This window comes from Gadus morhua, chromosome 4 (genome assembly GCF_902167405.1).
Source record: "Gadus morhua chromosome 4, gadMor3.0, whole genome shotgun sequence".
Taxonomy (NCBI): domain Eukaryota; kingdom Metazoa; phylum Chordata; class Actinopteri; order Gadiformes; family Gadidae; genus Gadus; species Gadus morhua.
In genome coordinates this window covers 3210487-3231525 of record NC_044051.1, presented here as the reverse complement: position 1 = coordinate 3231525, position 21039 = coordinate 3210487, and the positions used below count along the sequence as shown (strand labels likewise).

The 21039-nt window shown below is 47.6% G+C and overlaps 1 protein-coding gene across 1 annotated transcript; it reads left to right on the top strand.

Annotated features, from left to right (window-relative positions):
- Window positions 1-1862: 1862 nt before the first annotated feature.
- On the top strand, window positions 1863-12636 carry dera (deoxyribose-phosphate aldolase (putative)). Its single transcript, XM_030354422.1, has 9 exons — window positions 1863-2049; window positions 2595-2692; window positions 3032-3179; window positions 5354-5449; window positions 6450-6584; window positions 7536-7664; window positions 9292-9404; window positions 11105-11254; window positions 11883-12636. The coding sequence occupies exons 1-9, from the start codon at window positions 2019-2021 to the stop codon at window positions 11937-11939; spliced, it is 957 nt and encodes a 318-aa protein (XP_030210282.1). The 5' UTR covers window positions 1863-2018; the 3' UTR covers window positions 11940-12636.
- The last annotated feature ends 8403 nt before the right edge of the window (window positions 12637-21039 follow it).

The following is a 21039-nucleotide window of genomic DNA, read 5'->3' as shown; positions in this document are numbered from 1 at the left end:
GTGGAGCTACGCACCACAACAATCCACAACAAGACGCCTTAATGTGCACTTCATTGAGAAACCTGCGGCCTGGTTAAGACCCTCAGAACCTGTCCAATGAGCAGAGCCAGCCTCCATCCTGACTCCAGTCCAGCCGAAGATTGAATCTGTAGTTAGAATGTGGGTTTGGCCCTTGACACATGGTGTGTGTGTGTGTGTGTGTGTGTGTGTGTGTGTGTGTGTGTGTGTGTGTGTGTGTGTGTGTGTGCGCGCGCACGTGCGTGGGGGGGGGGGGGGGGGGGGCGCAGATGTTTCGATTTTGACGAGTACAATTGTTGATCCTATAAGAAGAAAAGTGTAGATGTCAAAAAAACTAAAAAAACACGACAGATTGTCTGCATCACGTCGAAAGAGACGCACACCACACCCACATATAACCCCGGCACCACATGACCTAATTCCATTTCTCTATTTACCTGACCCGCAACCACACAATCTTTTGGGATTTCAAAAGACTTATTATGTGTGTTGGGGGCCGTGCTCTAAAACGTGCTCAGGCCAGGCGTGTGTAGGCTACCTGAACACACAGCCCACGGGACGCGGAACCCGCGGTACAAAGCGAGCCACTATGTGTGGCATCTGGAGGGAAAGCAGAAGCTGTTCGCCAGACCGACCCCCTGATTGCTTCATTTTCCGGCTATTAACCCCGACCCTGACCCACGGCAGTGCCGGGGACCCCCCACGCAACACACGTGTGCGCGTGCAGAAACGCACGCACACACACACACACACACACACACACACACACACACACACACACACACACACACACACACACACACACACACACACACACACACACACACACACACACACGCACACACGCGCGCGAACACGCATACACGCAAACAGAGGGAAATAAAACAGCCCCTGCTTATTTTAACTACGCAAGGAGCGCAGTAAATTACAGCGTCCGCCGTGTGTGGCACAGAGGCTCGAGGTACCAGACAATAGCAGGGCAGACACGCCGAAATGTCAACTATGTACCGGCGAAAAGAAGGAAAAATAAGGAATGCGCGTGGTCTGCGCTCCCGTCGAGACCGTCTCGACGGGAAGGCGTCAGCTCGCTATCTCCCTTGTCATCTAACGCGCCGTGCGGAGAACGGAGCAACTGCGCCGCACGGATGATGAGGTTGAGTTACTCGGCCGACCTTGGATTTGAGAAAGAGACCGCGGGAATGACACGCCGGAATGCCGGGAAAAGCACATGAAAGTAGGGCGCACGTTGTGTGTAGGAGATAGTGTCGTACACGACAGTTTTTTTTGCAGTTTGGTATTATGGCGTAGTAGGCCTATAGCCAGGCTACTGCTGTTATAGCCTATGGACGTATTACCGCTCAGAACGTGATGAAACAATACAATGGGAAGGATTCAACATGTAGCCTACTTGAAAAGAATAACAACATGAAAACATGCCATGTTCATTTAAAAGAGAGATAGTAATATTCCATTTTAGTTGTTTTACTAAAATTGAATATTTGAAGCAGACGAAGATCTTTATATCAAATCAAATATGGTAGAATACCAATGTTTTACTTGAAATAATGTATATACATAACTGTGATTGGTTGATAGAGAGGGGCGGGGCAAGGTGAATGATAGTTTGCCAAGCGTCACGCACACAGAAAAAGCAGTTATAGAATCACAATTATGTACTTCTAAGTAGTACTTCCTACTCGACTAAGATTTATTTTCAATATAATAAATCAATTTTATAGAGTAAAGGGTTAGCAAACACGATCACACAATATAAAATGGTTTAAAATGCTCGTCGTATTTTACTTCTTGGCCGCAGCTTTTACATTGAAAACGTTCCCCGGAAGTGACGTCTGTTATGACCCCGCACAACTTGACGAAAGCGGTTGTTGTACAGTAGACCTCCGCTGAAGACCCGTCTGCTGTCAGAACCCCTCATTCGACTAAATATTACATACTAACACATCATCACCTCATCGATCGAAACGTCGACGCATGCAAACATGTCTGCAAGAAACCCCGGAATGGACCTTGGTAAGATTCGCCCCATTCTCAAACAGTTATGGTCGCATCATCATAACTTTAATAACATCTGCAAAGTGCGGTCACACGTTCACATACACTAATACATTGTATTAGTACTAGTAGTGAAAAGCTGCCATAGTGGCGAACTAAACTCCAATGGTGGACGATGATTTATGAAATGCACCTTTGTACCAGAGTTCATCGCCTTGCCAACCCATATGTTTCTATCTAGATCTGTAGAGAACTGACTGTCTAAAACAGTCAGTAGGCTACTACATGCATCTAGCTCTATGTAGGTGAACCATTGCCGTGTTTGTCAGTAGGGAAGTGTAATGCAAATAGTTTACATCCAACATCCACATGAACGCTTTTAATTCTGAACGCATGACAGCCTGGTCTTCCCCAGGTCATGTGATCGACAGTCATGTTGTCTCAGCGTGTGTCCCGTTGGCCCGAACGGAGCAGAGTTCAACGCCTACACCCGAGTGTCTCATTCGTGGTTCAAAGTCACGTTTGGCTGTTTTCACATTTGAACTAACCTACCTCTGTGCTAGATCTGGAATGGGTGTCCAAGGTGAGGGTCAACACCCAGGCGGTTCTGAAGAGAGCCCAACAAATCCAGTCCGTCAAGCTGGCTAAGAAACAATGGCAGGTATGTCACAAAAATGTTGTCTAATATATTATATAGTAATATATATATAGGTTGAAATCCATCAACGCAAAAACGGAGATGAATAAATACAGAGGTCTAGTGGCTGGGGGGGGGGTCTGCCTCCAAAGGTCCAAAGGTCCAAAGGTTCTGGGTACGATCCCCAGTATCGCGCGTTCGCCCCCTAGTGGTCATTCCTGAGCGGGACGCCCTCTAACCCCTACCTGCCTGATGATCACACGCGCATCTTAAAAAAGTCGACAAAGTCGGCCTCGAACGTAAACATTCGCTCCACGACTCAACGGTAAAATGCGGCTGTTCTGATTGGCTCCCGGCCACTAGGCTGCCTGGCTGTTGAAGGCTGTGACGTGCATCGACCTGACCACCCTGGCGGGCGACGACACTCACTCCAACGTGCACCGCCTGTGCCTGAAGGCGGTGCAGCCGGTGCCCTACGACCTGCTCAAGAGCATGGGCATGCACGACCGAGGTAGGGGGCCCGTGGTGCACTGGGGAGGGGGGGGGGGTGGTGTATCACTCCTGGTTTGAGGGATTTTGATCATGGGTATTTGGGATTGATTACCGTTCAAGTTTTTTTTTATTTATTTTTTAAGGTAGCATACTCGATAATTACTTGCTTGTCACGTTTTTAAATGATATACAGGTGCTGGTCATATTATTAGAATATCATGAAAAAGTTGATTTATTTCATTAATTCCATTTAGAAAGTCAAACCTGTAGAATGTATACATTCATTCCAAACAGACTGATACATTATAAGTGTTTTTTGCCAAAAAGAAGATGATTATAGCTGACAACCAATGAAAACCCTAAATTCAACATCTCAGAAAATTAGAATATGGTGAAAAGGTCAGATATTGAAGACACCTGGTGCCACACTCTAAATAGCTAACTAACTCAAAACACCTGGAAAAGCCTTTAAATGGTCTCTCGTTTTGATTCTGTATGACACACAATCATGGGGAAGACTGCTGACTTGACAACTGTCCAAAAGATGACCATTGATACTTTAAAGAAGGAGGGCAAGACACAAAAGGTCATTGCCAAAGAGGTTGGATGTTCCCAGAGCTCTGTGTCCAAGCACATTAATAGAGAGGCGAAGGGAAGAAAAAGATGTGGTAGAAAAGAGTGTACAAGCAAGAGGGATAAACGCGCCCTGGAGTGGATTGTCAAACAAAACCGATTCAAAAATGTGGGGGAGATCCACAAAGAGTGGACTGTAGCTGGAGTCAGTGCTTCAAGAAGCACCACACACCGACGTATGCAAGATATGGGCTTCAGCTGTCGCATTCCTCGTGTAAAGCCACTCTTGAATAAGAGACAACGTCAAAAGCGTCTCGCCTGGGCTCAAGACAAAAAGGACTGGACTGCTGCTGAGTGGTCCAAAGTTATGTTTTCAGATGAAAGTAAATTTTGTATCTCCTTTGGAAATCAAGGTCCCAGAGTCTGGAGGAAGACAGGAGAGGCACAGAATCCACGTTGCCTGAAGTCCAGTGTAAAATTTCCACAGTCAGTAATGGTCTGGGTTTCCATGTCATCTGCTGCTGTTGGTCCACTGTGTTTCCTGAGGTCCAGGGTCAATGCAGCAGTCTACCAGGAAGTTTTAGAACACTTTATGCTGCCTGCCGCGGACCAACTTTATGGAGGTGACGATTTCATTTTCCAACATGACTTGGCACCTGCACACAGTGCCAAATCTACCAGTACCTGGTTTAAGGACCATGGTATCCCTCTTCTTGATTGGCCTGCAAACTCACCTGACCTTAACCCCATAGAAAACCTATTGGGTATTGTGAAGCGGAAGATGCGAGATGCCAGACCCAACAATGCTGAAGAGCTGAAGGCCACTATTAAAGCAACCTGGGCTCTCATAACACCTGAGGAGTGCAACAGACTGGTCGACTCCATGCCACGCCGTATTGCTGCAGCAATTCAGGCAAAAGGAGCTGCAACTAAGTATTGATTGCCATACATGCTGAAACTTTCCATGTTCATACTTTTCAGTTGCCGCCATTTCTAAAAAATCATTTTTTGTACTAGTCGTAACTAATATTCTAATTTTCTGAGATACTGAATTTGGGATTTTCAGTAATTGTCAGTACTAATCATCCAAATTAAAAGAAATAAACATTTCAAATATATCACTCTGTGTGTAATGAATTGATATAATATGTAAGTTTCACGTTCTGAATATAATTACTGAAATAAATCAACTTTTTCATGATATTCTAATAATTTGACCAGCACCTGTATATCGCATGAATTATTCTTGATGATTATGGGAAAATATATCAATGACTCATTCATTATTATGTGTATTGGCAATTCTTAGAGCTGGCCCAAGGGATTGGTCTCCTAACAGCCGGTCGGTCTGACAGACTGCATTACTTAATGTGACCACTAGATGGCAGCGTTTACTCACGTTTCAGTTTTATCTGCAAACTCGTCTAGGACTTCGCTAAAGATTATACAGAGTGGAAGAAAATAATTACCAAATAGGTTATATTGCATATGAAAAAACATGTTTAATGTTGTGTATACTTTCAGTTATAAATTATTAGGTTTTAATTATATTATTATTATTATTATGGTTTCGATGTGACCCTCTAAATGTGTGTGCGTGCGTATCTCCCATTCCGACAGGTTTGACCACCGGGGCCGTGTGTGTGTACCCGTCACGCGTTGCGGACGCGGTCAAGACTCTGAAAGCCGCCAACTCCAGCCTCCCAGTGGCGTCAGGTGAGAATCTGCTGGAAAGTGGAGGAAAAGCACTCGGATAAATCAGTTATTCCCCTGAGAGAGGCGTATCAAAGACCCGATTAAACATCCTGGATGAGAGACTTTAGATCTATTTTTGCTCTTTAAAACAAGACTCGTGACGGCGAGGCCGTTGTCTGTGTCTTTGAGTGTTGTCTCAGCGTCTCTGCACAGTTCACGCCGATATCAGAAGGAATATTTAAAAGATAACTAATAATACCTTTTAGATTTGGATTGTGCTTTTCTTAGCACCACCGCAGACGCCTCACAAGTAAACATGAAACAAACTAAGACGAAAACACGTTAAAACCAGAATTGTGCTCTGGTTGGATGTGTGTGTTGTGTGTGTGTTGGTTCAGCGGTGTGTTTGTGCTCTTAAATACTGTATGTGCGTGGTTTGTGTGCGTGCGTGTGTACAGAATGATAACGAAGGGATCAGAAACGGAGCCCTCTCGCCGTTTCTGTCATTCATATTCTCACCGTCGCCTGCAACAACTCAGATCTCCTCTCTCTCCCTTCCTCCCCCATCCTTGCTTCCTTCCTCCCCCCTCCCTCTCTCCTCCCCTTCCTTCCTCCCCCCCTCTCTCTCCTCCCCTTCCTTCCTCCCCCCTCCCTCTCTCCTCCCCTTCCTTCCTCACCCCTCCCTCTCTTCTCCCCTTCCTTCCTCACCCCTCCCTCTCTCCTCCCCTTCCTTCCTCACCCCTCCCTCTCTCCTCCCCTTCCTTCCTCACCCCTCCCTCTGTCCTCAACACCTTCCTCCCTCCCCCTCTGTCCCTCCTCTCTCCCTCCCTCCCTCTCTTTCTCCCCCCTCTCTCTCCCCCCTCCTTCTCTCCCTCCCTCTCTCTCCTCCCTTTCTTAAATTTCTCTCCCCCCTCCATTCTCCCCCCCTTCCTCCTCCTCCCCCCCTCCCTCCCCTCTCCCCTCCCCCCTCCCTCCCCTCTCCTCCCTCCTCTCCCCTCCCTCCCCCCCCTCCCCCCTCCAGTGGCGACAGGCTTCCCGGCGGGTCAGACCCCTCTCCGGGTCCGTCTGGAGGAGGTCCGGGGCGCGGTGGCGGACGGCGCCGCCGAGATCGACATCGTCATCAACCGCACGCTGGCGCTGACCGGCCAATGGGAAGGTCGGTTCTGGTCACGTGACATGCGTTCGGTCACATGACCCAACCACACGGACTGGTGGCCGTGGCTCGGATGGGAATGTTTGACGTCAGATAGATTGGGGTTTCCGAGATTGTGTTTCCAAGTTCCCAAACAGAATTCCAGAGTTAAATCCCGCTTCTCCAACCAGTGGCCACTCATAGCGCTTTACAATACTGCCTAACGTTCACCCATTCATATACATAAACTAAGCACAAAGTAAGGAAATTTGTGTTTGGTTGATAATTTCTCTGTTGTAACAATTCTTTTTGGCAATAAATCTTATACCACTGGGAAGCCCGTTGAGTTCAAAATGTTTATGGGCGCAACCCACACACTCGGCTCTGCTGCTCATCCCACAAGTGCATGTTCCCTACAAACAGGGCAGCATTTGAAAGGGAACTATACAGGCTTTCCAACGGTATAAGATTTATTGCCAAAAAGCATTGTTACCACAGAGAAATAATCAACCAAACACAAATCTCCTTACTTTTTGTGCTAAGTTTATTAGCACAAACAACGGGGAGTCAACCCTGCAGTATGACAGCCAGCTCGTCAGGAGCAGTCAGGGTGAGGCATCTCGCTCAGGGACACCTCGACACTCAGCTAGGAGGAGCCGGGGATCGAACCAGCAACCTTCCGGTGACCAGCCAGCCCGCTCTACCTCCAGAGCCACTCGCCGTGTTCTGGGCTGAATATTAGTTTGTATTCTAAACAAAATGGTTCTTGTATCGTTAGATCGTAACATTCACCATGAGGTGAAGTGTGATTCCTGTTGCATCATTATGCTGCTTTTGAAGAGACTAATAATACAAGGAAAGCAGCAGTGACTGCAGTGTGCTCAGGGGTTTGTGAGCCGGGAGCTGAAGCAGTCTTTGGGGCCTCTGGATGAAAAGGTTTAGGAACCTCTATCTCTCTCGCTCTCTCGCTCTCAGCCATGTACGATGAGATCCGGCAGTTCCGGGAGGCCTGTGGCGACGCCCACATGAAGACCATCCTGGCCATCGGAGAGCTGGGCACCTACACCAACGTCTACAAGGCCAGCCTGGTGTCCATGATGGCCGGTAAGACAGACAGACACACACACACACTTTCGCTCTCTTTACCTCACTTCTACTAGACATCAAATTCAAGGAAGGCTTTTAATTAGAAAATAACCATAAAAAGGCGAACTAGTCGATCTCTCGACGCTGACCTGAGATTTCGGTTTTTAACAGTGCAGTCTCTCAATTCGGCCACCAAGTGGCGCTGTTGCTCAAATATGGACAAACTGCCGCTCGGAAAACAGTTGAACCTGATGTACTGTATAGGCGCTAGGGCCTGTCATACCCGGCGTGCATGCACGTGCACACACGCACACGCACGTGCGCACCCAGCCACCTTGCGCTTAACTAGCCATCCCATAATAAGCCGATTACAGAGCCAAATTGTCAGGGGGCCGCGATAGAGATCATTATTAAAATGCATTGCTTTTGTCGCCGGCGAGCGCTCCTTAATCTCCCCTTGTTCCTATGAATTGCGTATGAGACTCCTGAAATTGAATGATAATTTCAGCCATTAATCTGCGACGCGGGCTATTTTACCCTCGCTATGGCGCCGCAGTAACCGGGCTGTCCGACGCGGGAATGAATAGAGCTTCATTACCGCCCGCGTTTAATAACCATTATCCATTATCTGGTAATTAAGACTCGCCCATAACGAATCTTAAGGATTATGCCAGTTTGAGGAAGAGAGAGAGAGAGTGAGACAGAAGGGGGGAGGGGGGGGAGAGGGGGAGAATACATAGAACATGTATTTAATGAACTGTAAAATGTTCGTCTTGTTCCTTGCAGTAATGAACCGTCATTATGGGGCCGGGGAGGCTGAAGGGAAGGACACTTTCCTTCGTTCTTTCTTCCTTTCAATATCTCTACTTCTTTCTTATTAAACCCCCGGTCCACAGTTTGGGGTTAATCTATGATAAGAACACGCCTTCGTCTTCTATTTTTATCAGAAAAGCTGATCGAACATAATTGCCTCTGAATAAAAAAAAAGGGGAAAGGAGACTTTGATTTTAATTTTATTTTAACTTTCGTGTTTCATATCTCCTTCCTGATGAGCTGGATGCTTCGCCCCTCTGTAAGCCTGCTAGCCGTTAGCGCCTGCTAGCCGTTAGCGCCTGCTAGCCGTTAGCGCCTGCTAGCCGTTAGCGCCTGCTAGCCGTTAGCGCCTGCTAGCCGTTAGCGCCTGCTAGCATGGCCCTAACTGACAAAAGAGTGACCTTTTATGCCTAGCTCAGAGACATTCTGAGACGCAACTCAGAAAGAAAGAATGTAGTTATATAATGTTTGGCCGCCTTTATTTACCTTTTGATAAAGGGTTTGATAATTTCCAAAACTAAACTCCTTCCTTCCTGCTGCCGTTAGCATCCGTAACAAAAGAGTAAGACTAAAGTAAGACCAAACGTGAGAGCTTTATGTCCGACCACCGTTGACGGACAAAAAGACTTTCTAATTAAATCATGTCGATCTCCGGCTCCAGAATATTCCCCCTAGCTTACAGAAGGCTAGCTGCTAGCGTTAGCAATGTAAAAACATTGACACCAACAGTTTTTTTCCTTTGGTTTTGTACATTTTTCGGTAAACTGCGCCTGTTTGAGTCCACGCTCTTACTGTGAAGGTTCACTCGGGTCGTTTCTCGTTCTCTCGACAGGCTCGGACTTCATCAAGACCTCCACGGGGAAAGAGTCGGTGAACGCCACCTACCCCGTTGCCATAGTGATGGTGAGGGCCATCCGTGACTACTTCCTGCGTACGGGTCACAAGGTGAGCGGTGTAGAGAGGGTCCTCTGACTCACTCTGTCAGGAGCCGCGCTTTAAACTCTCCCAGGAAGAGATGATTATGCAGATTAATGACCTGAGACCCCAAAAAACCCCACACTGTTTCTCTCACACACACACACACACACACACACACACACACACACACACACACACACACACACACACACACACACACACACACACACACACACACACACACACACACACACACACACACACAAAGTGTACCACACACACACATTGTAAAGTGTACAACACATACAGAGTGTGAAGTGAACAATACACACGCACACAGAAACACACAGACACAGTGTAAGGTGTACAACACAAACACACATACAGTGTAAATTGAAACAATGCACACACACACACACACACACACACACACACACACACACACACACACACACACACACACACACACAAACACACACACACACACACACACACACACACACACAGTATAAAGTGTACAATACACGGCAGTTGTTAAATCTCATCCCCAGTTGTACCTTCTCCTCTACAGTTTAACCCTGGCTGTGGTTTATATAGTCGGTTAATTCTCTCTACGTTCGCGGTCCATTCTTTATTTATTTGCGCCGCATACATTGGCTCCCTTTCATAGCGTCGGAGGTTGATTGTTTCAGCAAGACGGCTTTTAAAGGCCACCGTCATCATTCTGAATAGAGTTCGGTTTAGGGAGAAGACAAATGTCATGGATGACAGCCAAATAATACACTTTACTCAACGTGGCGTTTCGATTTTTTTTGCTTTTCTCTCCCTGAAAGAAACAAGTTGTGTCGGTTGCTTACGGCCAAATCCCAACCGCTAGTGTCAGACCTCGACCAAACAAATGCTCCATTTTGAATCCTATTTATTTTGTCCGTATCGCTCTATTTATATATCTTATATTTACTTTTATCTACAAAAGTGCAAGTGTTCAGATTCAGACTACTTTAGAAAACAACCCCGCAAAGTAAAGCTTTTCTGAGTTATTATATCGAATGGAAAATGTAGCATGAAGAATATATATATACATCAAATACAAGGATTTAGAGTATTACATGAATAAGATGTATTATTGTTGTGGACGTATAACATTACCACGTTGCTACTTGCTACATCATATTTGCTAACACAAGTCTTTTATGTCGTGTGTTTAAACTGATAACTATCTACACCATATACACAAGTAAGATTGACTTAGGCACTCTCCCAACACTAAACGGGTTAGACGTGCTGGCAGTAGACCCTCGATGTCCACACAAGCTCTCTGTTCTTCCACACAGATATCTCACAGACACTTGGCATAAACAATAAGATATTATCAACTTCCGATTCCCTCGCAAAACCACAGAATAATTAGCCGAATTTAATCATCTTTGTTTACAAATGAATCTAATAATTGCTGGCGCCGCAATATCTTATTTACGTCTTCCTAAATCCTTGTAGCTGCTTTTAATTGTTTTTTGTGGTCGTTTATTATTATTATTATAATTATTATTATTATTATTATTAACAATGCATGTCCCGCCCCCTCCACCCCCCTTATCCAATCCCCTCTGTCCCCCTCACCGTTCATCCCGCCCCCGCCCCCCTTATCCAATCCCCTCTGTCCCCCTCACTGTTCATCCCGCCCCCTCCACTGACCTCATCCAATCACGGCCCTCCTCTGGTCCCAGGTGGGCTTCAAGCCGGCGGGGGGGATCCGCACGGCGCAGGAGTCCCTGGTGTGGCTGGCGCTGATGAAGGAGGAGCTGGGGGACGAGTGGCTCAGCCCCCACCTCTTCCGCCTGGGAGCCAGCTCCCTATTGGCCGACATCGAGAGACAGGTCCGCCCGCTGGCACGCGCACATGCACTCATTATACACACACACACACACACACACACACACACACACACACACACACACACACACACACACACACACACACACACACACACACACACACACACACACACACGCACGCACACGCGTGCATATGTACACGCATGCATATGTACACAGGAAAGCCCTCTCGGATTCGTGCACGCACACTCATACACGCGTATCTACACGTGTACGTGCTTGCTTGCTTGTGCCTATGCACATGCACACGCACGCACACATACACACATACCTACAACCACAACCATGCATGCGTACGTACACGCACACACACCTTTATATAGTTAATTAATAATTAACGTTTGCTGTGGGAAAAGCCATCCCTAACCAGACCCAACTGGAGGTGACTGTTCATCTGAGGCGTTAACAGCCTTGGGCCTCAGCTGGGAATACATCAACCCATAGCCTCAGCCGTCGGCCTTTTGGAGAGCCTACCAACCCGTAGCGTGAGAAACAATGTTCTGCATAAATACTTTCGCGTTACTGCGTCGCAGAACAAGTCAGGGTTCAGAATCAATGCAACACTTTTAAGTATTGAAAGTGGTCCATGTCGTTCTTCCTCTTCCTGCAGATCTTTCACTACGTAACGGGCCGATACCCTGCTCTTCACGAGCTCCCCATGGCCTGAGACGTACAGCAGACGTTACAACAACAACAACAACCACGATGACCTCTGACCCGGAACTTCTAAAGCAACCAGGATTCCTCAGTTTCCGACATTCAACAAGCAAAGTTGCCTTGGCCGAAGTTCGGAACGACATCCTCTGCGAATAAGTAGCCTTGTTATTTCATACACCGATCAGAGCCGCGGAACAATCACAACTGTCAACCAATCAGAATCATAGAAGACGATTAGCATTCCAATTTGTATTTTTTTCCACATTTGCCATACTGCAAACACGCAGGAACACACTGAAGTATGAAAGCGTCTGTGGAATCAATGTGATCACACTCTGTCTTACAGTTTGTTTCAGTAGATTTGCCAGCAGCTATTGGCAAGCAGGATGAATTTAAAATGCCTCGATGCTTGTGGCCTTCTACGTTCATTTCTGCTAAACATAGAAGAGATACACATCTCCCGACAGCGATATGAAGTATAAATAATAGGGTGTGCCTACGGTTGGTTAAAATGGGGACAGTTTTGGTTTCAGCTCTTAACTCTGTTTAGAGTTTAAACGAGAGTATGATGCCAGTTTAGCGTTTTAAGTAACGTGTATAGAGCCGCCGTTGACGAAAAGTGCTTTATTGTTGTCGATAATATTATGAACACATTCATATTGTATAAAATAAAAACGGTTGTAATAAAGAAAATGTAAAAAAAAAAACGAACATGGCTTTAGTACTGAAACGCGGAGCTCTGTGGAACTCCTTCACCTTGGAAGGTTCCCCTTCAGCCGTCTCCCGACTCCTAGAGACGAAAACAACCGACCGGAATCCTCTGAGAACGAGGAGTCGAACACAGAACGACCCCTCCACCGAGAAAAGTGTGAGAGCGAGAAAGAGAGAGCGAGAGAGCTTTGAAACGCGAAGCGCTCACTTGAGTCTCTGTGGTATGATACAGAGGCAGCGTGTGTTTGAGTGCACGCTCTGAATATGTGATGCTGGGATTGAGGTGGGGGGGGGGGGGGGGGGGGAAGACTCCTCGGGTGTTAATTTCATTAGTGGGAAACGCAGATGAGGGGGGGGGGGGGGGGGGGGGGGGGGGGATTAAAACAAAGGGGATAGCGGGGGGGGGGGCAGGGATGAGGGATGATCCTAGCGCACGATTGAGGCGTGGGGCTTCATCTTAAGGAAGACGTAAGGTGAGGCGGGGTGAGAACAAACTTCCCGCTTCTTTAATTGAGACATCGCTCGGGTCTCGACCTTCAGCGGAGAAACGAAGGGTGAATGTGTAAATTCAGCAGAGTGGGGGTGGAGGGGGGGGAGTTAAAGCTCTCGCTGTCGGTTGATCAGAGACATTAGGAAACTGTTAAAGACTGGGAACCAGGTCATCCTGCCAGTTCTCCCTCCCGGTCTGCGGTCGTTTGGATTGTTATTACGAACAACGGCTTCGTTGCTTTGAGAACGGACGTTGTTTTTTTTGGCGCTGGAATGAGTTGAGGAAGATCCTTTAGTTTAGGTGTCAGGGAAACGGAAAACCATAGACGTTAGGATGAACACTGTCGGTTTGTTAAGACATTTTGATGGTCGGGATTTGAAATTTCACAGTTGGCTTCTTAATAAGGGACTCACTGCAGATTGTACTTATTTCATTTCTTGGTTCTGATGGGCTCAATTTGTTGTGACCATGGCGATGGACAAGCGAGGGTTAACGTGACGAAGGACTATCAAATAAATATGACCCGACGTACCCGCGAAAATAACACGGTTTCTGTTGCTCCATTTTGATCCAGCAGTTTGTTGTTTTATATAATCAACCCTTAAAATACAGAAACAAAAACACAAAAAATAGCAGGACAAAGCAATGCTGTATTTTTGGACCCAAGGCTTTGTGAGTGCTGTTTTGGCAGAGATGTGACAGGCTGGCTCTTAATAATCCACTTCTGCTGCTAAAAACATCCTAGCCTCTACTGCTGCTGTCTGAGGAGGGCTGTGTGTGTGTGTGTGTGTGTGTGTGTGTGTGTGTGTGTGTGTGTGTGTGTGTGTGTGTGTGTGTGTGTGTCCACGCGAGCACGTAGACATCTGTGTGTATGTACTCCTGCGCAAGTGTGCTCCTGCGTGCATGTACGCATGCGTGTGTGTGTGCTACTGCTTCTGTGCGAGCACCTTCTCGTGTGCGTGTGTGTTTGTGTGTGTACCTGCTTGTGTGAGTTCACTCCTGCTTGTGTGTGTTCACTCCTGCTTCTGTGTAAAATAACCTGCTTGTGTGTGTGTGTGCTCCTACTTTTGTGTGTGTGTGTGTGTGCGCGCTCCGGCTTGTGTGTGTGAGAGAGAGAGAGTAAATGGAGTGATGGCAGCTTCTCTGTGGGTCTGATGCACGAGCAGAACTTACGTGAAGGCACGGAGATCAGAAGGAATCTGGACGGCTAGTCGTCACCTGCCGTCCAATCACACGCAGCGCAGCCCCGGGCGCAGGAAGTGGACTGATGTCGCCTGCCAACCACACACACACACACACACACACACACACACACACACACACACACACACACACACACACACACAGGTCAATAGTGGTGATCATTGACCCCCATTCACTTTTGCATGGTTTGGGTAAGGATTAGAAGTTATGAAACTTGGGATGTGGGTTTAAGTTATATCTTCAGCGTTTGGCAGCGACCCCAACGGGCCCCAAACAAATGTTCCGCTCAAACCTCCCTCCAAGATTTTCTCAAAACTTGGCAGCTCTGTATGGCCTCAGGGGGCTTTTATTTTGTGTTATTTCGTGACTTTTATTTTGTGTTATTCTGGTGTACAACAAAAACTCGCAAAGTACATGTCACAATACTGTGCGCAATAACGTCTGTTCTGGCAAACTGTTCAACCAACTTCCCTTTCTTTAAAAGTTTGTTATTCTCGGCGCTGTTGTTTTTGCTTCCTGTTGGATTCTGAAGTTGCGTTGCTGACAGAGTCGGCCGGCTCACCTGAGGAGGTAAACAGCGCACCAGCCCCCGACGAGAGACGCTCCGACCCGCCGCCGCGGCCGGGATTTGTCACCGCCGCGCTGAGCTCCTCGCTCACACCTGACAAATCGGCTCCCTCAGATTGATTGCGCTTCTGTTGTTTAATTCATCAGCGTTTCTTTAAGCCTCAAGCAGATGTACCAGAGGGGGGGGGGGCAACAACAACACACAGACCAGGAAGGTGCTGGAGGCGGTTCATGATGATGAGGAGGATGAAGTAATGGGCGGCATTAGGACAAGAAAATGAAAAACACACACACACACACACACACACACACACACACACACACACACACACACACACACACACACACACACACACACACACACACACACACACACACACACACACACACACACACACACACACACACACACACACACACACACACACACACACACACACAGCAGTAGGACAAGAGTCTGAAATGGTTTGACGATTTGTTCCAAGTCCCGCCCCCGCCGAAATCCTCATTTGTCATTGGTTATTGTTTAAAAAGGCTTCAATGACAGACACATTGTACATGCGGTTTTATAAATGGTCGAGTACACGGAAAACGCGTCTCTCAACGTCCGCACAGTCGGTGGCAGGAGGCCCGCCCGCGGTGCGTGATGGATACTTTTCACGTCCAACAAGTGAGGATGTCATTTATTTCACACCGCGGTGTTGAATGAGGGGGAAAGAAATATAGCCACCCGAAAATGAGTTTGGAGGAAAAATGTATTTAACATTACTTAGCAGGTGTCTTTTCTCCCCGGTTTTATATCTTTGGCCTATACGTACACAAGTGATTTATCTTTCAGAGCGGGTATACATTTTTCACGTCTCGCCCTGAATAAGTATTGAAATACACGGTATGTTAATTCGGGTCAAAACCTGATACATTACCGTTAGGGGTGCGCATACATAACGGTTTTGGGATTCAGTTATCAGTTATATAAATGCATCAAACATTTTGCGCGTTATTTTTTCCGATTTGATTTTTTTTAATACCATCTCTTAAGAAATACATGTCGGATTGAATTTTGTATTAAATGACACATTCATCTGGGTGATTGATGATCAGAAAATAAATGTCTTCTCTGGTCAACTGATACGGGAGCAAGCCCCGTATCGATCCGACCCCTCCCCCCTCTCTGACTTGTAGCATTGATTGGTCGAGTCATTTGATAAATCCTGCAAGGGCAACGCCCCTTGCTGCAGCAGTTATATTAATCACAAATTAATAATACATAACTCATTTACGCAACACAAATTAGGAAATGGATTGATAATGGAATTAATAGTCGGCTGACCGCACAACATTTTTTCTAAATCTTTGTGGCTATGTTTTCCCGGTTATTGTTTATGTGAAGGTGCACAGACTACAGAAAAGCAGATATGATGCTTTATAATTTATCAATCATTTATATGTCTTAGGAGTGTTTAACTTAATTTTTGTGAAGAGTGTTACAGTAACATGAATTGGTGCTCAATTCATGTAAAAATTTAGATCAATTATGTTATTATAATTGTAATGGTAATTTACAGTATTAATAATAGCATATACTAACCAAAAATTATTCTTAAGTTCATGATGTCATGTGTAGTGGCATTAATGGAAAAATTATTAGATGAAATGTGACAAGTTACAATGAACTAGATTGTCAATCTAAACACACTGACTGTAAAGTATCCTTATATAAATCAAACAAACACGATAAAGCCCTAAACCATAGAACCGATGTACATGTGCTCAGATACATTCAGTATCTCACCATCAACTTAACTCGTTTGCAGAGTCCTGCTCACGCCTTGTTTGTTCACGGACCGCCAGGGTGTAGACTAACATAGAACCAATATTTAACTTCTCCTTCGCTTTGATCACCTCCTCCTGGATTCTCCACGAAGCAGAGCTGTACATACTCTGGAGAAAGTGATCTGAAGGTTAACGCAGGGGAGGGAGGGAGGGAGAGAGAGAGAGAGAGAGAGAGAGAGAGAGAGAGAGAGAGAGAGAGAGAGAGAGAGAGAGAGAGAGAGAGAGAGAGAGAGAGAGAGAGAGAGAGAGAGAGAGAGAGAGAGAGAGAGAGAGAGAGAGAGAGAGAGAGAGAGAGAGGAGGAAAGAGGGGGAGAGAGAGACAGGTAGAGAGAGAGAGACAGAGAGAGAGAGAGAAAGAGAGGAGAAAGAGAGGCAGAGAGAGAACCCGAGGGAGAGGGAGAAGAAAGAGAGACACAGAGAGGAAAGAGGGAGACAGAGAGAGAGAGAAAGTGAGAGAGAGAGCGTCAGAGAGAGAGAGAGCAAGAGATACACAGAGAGAGGCAGGAGTAACAGAGACACACACAGGAAAGGGGGAGAGAGAGAGAGAGAAAAGAGGGGGAGAAAGAGAGAGAGATAGAGAGAGTGAAAAGAGGGGAGAGAGAGACAGATCGAGAGAGAGTGAGAGAGTAAACGATGAGCATAATTGGCCCGTGAGTCTGAGATGATATCAGGGATACGATTGGAGCGTCCCTCTGGTTCCCTGTGTGCTAGGAACAGGTAGTGAAGGGGCCGCCCAGGGACAGCACCAGGGCCAGGATCAGTCTTCTGAAGCCCTCCTGGAGCCCGGGGGGACGCACACACACTCTGACATACACCTACATATACACAAACACACACGCACACACTCAGAAACACACCCATACATATGCACACAAACACACACCCTCACTCAAACACATTCATACACACACACACACACACCCATACATATACACACACACACACATATATACACACAAACACCCTCACTCAGATACACACCCATACATATACACACACACACACACACCCTCACTCAGACACACACACGCATACATATACACACAAACGCACAAAAACACTCACACATACATATACACACAAACACGCACACGTACATATGCACACTCTCACACACACATGCGTGCACAAAGATATACACACACATCCCCACATCCCCCCCCCCACACACACACACACACACACACACACACACACACTCAGACAGGCTCATTTCCCAGGGTGCACCTTGCCTTTGAGCACTGACCTTGGCTGCGATCTCCCTGGTGCCGGAGAGAGAGAAGAGACGGAATACATGTTTGAGAGATCAAACCCCGACCGGGCCTCACCTGCTCTGGGCGGACGCAGGGGGCGAGACGCCGCGGCTCCCAGGGAGAGCCTCGCACAACTCTTTATTCAGAACACAAGTTGAACACACTGACACTCCCGGCGAGGCTCCGCCCCCCCAGGCATCCGCAGGGGGGGCGTGGCCGCACGGAGACAGCGTTTACAAGGCCGGCTCGGACGGACAGACGGACGGACGGACGGACAGACGGACGGACGCGGGTTTACATGTGATTCACGTTCTCACCGTGTGGTGTGATGGACGGACAGACAGACAGACAGACAGACAGACAGACAGACAGACAGACAGACAGACAGACAGACAGACGGAGAAGAAAGAGAGACACAAAGAGGAAAGAGGGGGAGAGAGAGACAGGTAGAGAGAGAGAGAAAAGAGAGAGAGAAAGAGGAGAAAGAGAGGCAGAGAGAGGAAAGAGGGGGAGAGAGAGAGACAGAGAGAGAGAGAGAAAGAGAGAGAGAGAAAGAGAGAGAGAGAGCGACAGACAGACAGACAGACAGACAGACAGACAGACAGACAGAAGCCGCAGACATGATGGAGGCTGCGACGGTGGAGTTTCTGTTGCTGCAGTATGTTTGGGCTCGGTGGGTAGAAGTGAAGCCCAAGTTTTTTTTTTTTTGCATGTGTTTTTTTTTTCTTCCTTTCTTTACTTTGCTCGACACCTGTGCGCGGAAATAAATAAATAAAATAAATTCCTCCAGCAACGATCCAAACAAACAAACAAACACAGAAAGAAAGAAGATGACCGGGGAAAAATAACTTTGCGCTTTTACTTATTCATCCGTGTTTACGCCGGCCGCTGACTTCCTGTTGGACGTGCCGCCGATGGGGGGGACGTTTGTTCTCCAGACTTTTGGTGTGGGTGGTTACCTGGAGGGGGGTGGGGTGGGGGGTGGGGGAGCGCGCGTTTCACTCAGCGCCCGCTTTTCAAACGCACCTTTTCCCCGCTGTGCACAGGCCCTACCGGAGTCCGTGTTTGTGTGAGAGAGAGAGAGAGAGAAAGAGAGAGAGAGAGAGAGAGACAGAGACAGAGACAGAGACAGAGAGAGAGAGAGAGATGCATGATATAGGAAGGCCCGGTCGGATGGAGATCTCCACAACACACACTCCCAGAGCAAGAGGAGAAGAGAGGGGGGAGAGAAGAAGAGAGAGGTTCTGTTATTTATTTTGGATGATACAGCCGGACACCATGAAAGCTCCCACCTCCTCCTCCTCCTCCCTCGGCCCTGACCCAGGTGAATATCTCAGGTACAGAGGCCAGATAGGTTTGTTTGCAGAGGGAGGGGAAACTGAAGACACAGTCAAAGAGAGAGCGGGAGAGGGAAGAAGGAGATGGAGAGACACACACACACACAAAGGGAGAGAGATAGCGGAGGAGGGAGATAGATGGAGTGTGAGAGAGACAAAGAGAGATGGAGAATGCGAGAAAGAGAAGAGAAACAACATGAGAGTGAGTGAGTGAGTGAGTGAGTGAGTGAGAGTCTGAAGACAACTAGTCAAAGAGAGAGAGAGCAGAACAGGGATTATAAAGTTGCACTGCTTTTCAACCAAACAACTGTCTGAATACTTTTACGTTTTCATTGCTGGCCTTGCCTCACACCAAACCATTCATTACTCACTGCACACACCCTTAGGGGTGTGTGAAACACACTGCACAGCGGTGACTAAACGCTGATGCCGAACTGCTGAATATCATGCAAATGTGCAAAAAACATAAATAAAATAAAAGATGTGTTAATCATTTATAAACAGCCCAAACCCAGCCTTGTTCTCGCACGTTCCCAAACCTGTCGGCGAACCCACAGATAAAAATCGACTAGAAAGACAATCGTCTAAAGGGAGACAAAGAGCCCGATATTTAGGTCACGGCGAAAACACCAACACCAGAACCAAACCAGCCGCGGCCGGATGTGGTTGTGATTGGCGTTGGGAGACGGCCGGGAGACGGCAGATCAATCTGAAACCACGCCCCGGCGATAGATCAATCCCCAGGATTCTCCCGCCCTGCGGAAGGTACCCGCGGCCGGAATAATTGTTTGCAGCGGGAGCCCCCTCTACGGGCCCCCTCTGAGCTCTGCCTCGTGTTCCGGGGCCCTTTGAAGTGAGCTCTGACATTGGGGTGTGGGGGGGGGGGGGGGGGGGGGGAACTCAAGGGCGGGCCGGTTCCACTGGGTCCCTCCGACGAGGAGTTCTGTGGCGCCGCGAAACGCTCAGAAATGATTGTTGAAGCGGCGTCAGAGTGGCGGCTGCCTTTCAAGACCCCCCCTCCAAGTTTAGTTTGTGAGAACAAATGAGAGCGGGAGGGTGTGTGTGTGTGTGTGTGTGTGTGTGTGTGTGTGTGTGTGTGTGTGTGTGTAGGTGAGGAGAATAAAAGACAGGAGGGTTTGAACTCTTGCAAACAGAGGGGGAGACGGGTGGTAGACGTGGCGTTGACCTTGGTTCACCGGTCGCACCTCGTCTTCCTTCTCCTGTCGAGGCTTCTCGTCTTGAGAACGGTTCCGTTGTTTCCCAAAGACTCGGAATCGTACACTTTATCCTTTGTAGCTAAAAAGGGGAGCGTGTGAGGAGAGAACAGTCTTCACTTCAAATATAAGTCGTGAATTCTCTCGGGCGTCCCGCTCAAAACCGACCCCCTGAAACTAAACGTGAGATGGAGTGCAGTCAAAGAAACTAAAATCGTAAATAATACTGCGACTTTATATCCCGAAACAAATAGAGCATTTTGCGAGCCAGCCGTAGCTGTGCAGCGACGCTCAAGGAAGAGGACAGCACATGAGATACCAGAGAGAGCGAGAGCGAGAGAGAGAGAGAGCGAGAGCGAGAGCGAGAGCGAGGGAGAGAGAGAACTGCAAACGATTAAACAAATGCAGGCGAGATCTGGGAACACAGAGGAGGGAGAGAAGAAGAGGGAGGGAGGGGGGGGGAGAGGAGGGAGGGGGGGGGAGAGGAGGGAGGGGGGGAGAG

Excerpts from the sequence above, each read along its gene's own strand:
- dera (XM_030354422.1), top strand. The coding sequence starts at position 2,019 with ATGTCTGCAAGAAACCCCGGAATGGACCTTG. Across the intron at positions 2,693-3,031 it reads TGGCTAAGAAACAATGGCAG|GCTGCCTGGCTGTTGAAGGC; the intron begins GTATGTCACAAA and ends CCCGGCCACTAG. Across the intron at positions 9,405-11,104 it reads TCCTGCGTACGGGTCACAAG|GTGGGCTTCAAGCCGGCGGG; the intron begins GTGAGCGGTGTA and ends CTCTGGTCCCAG.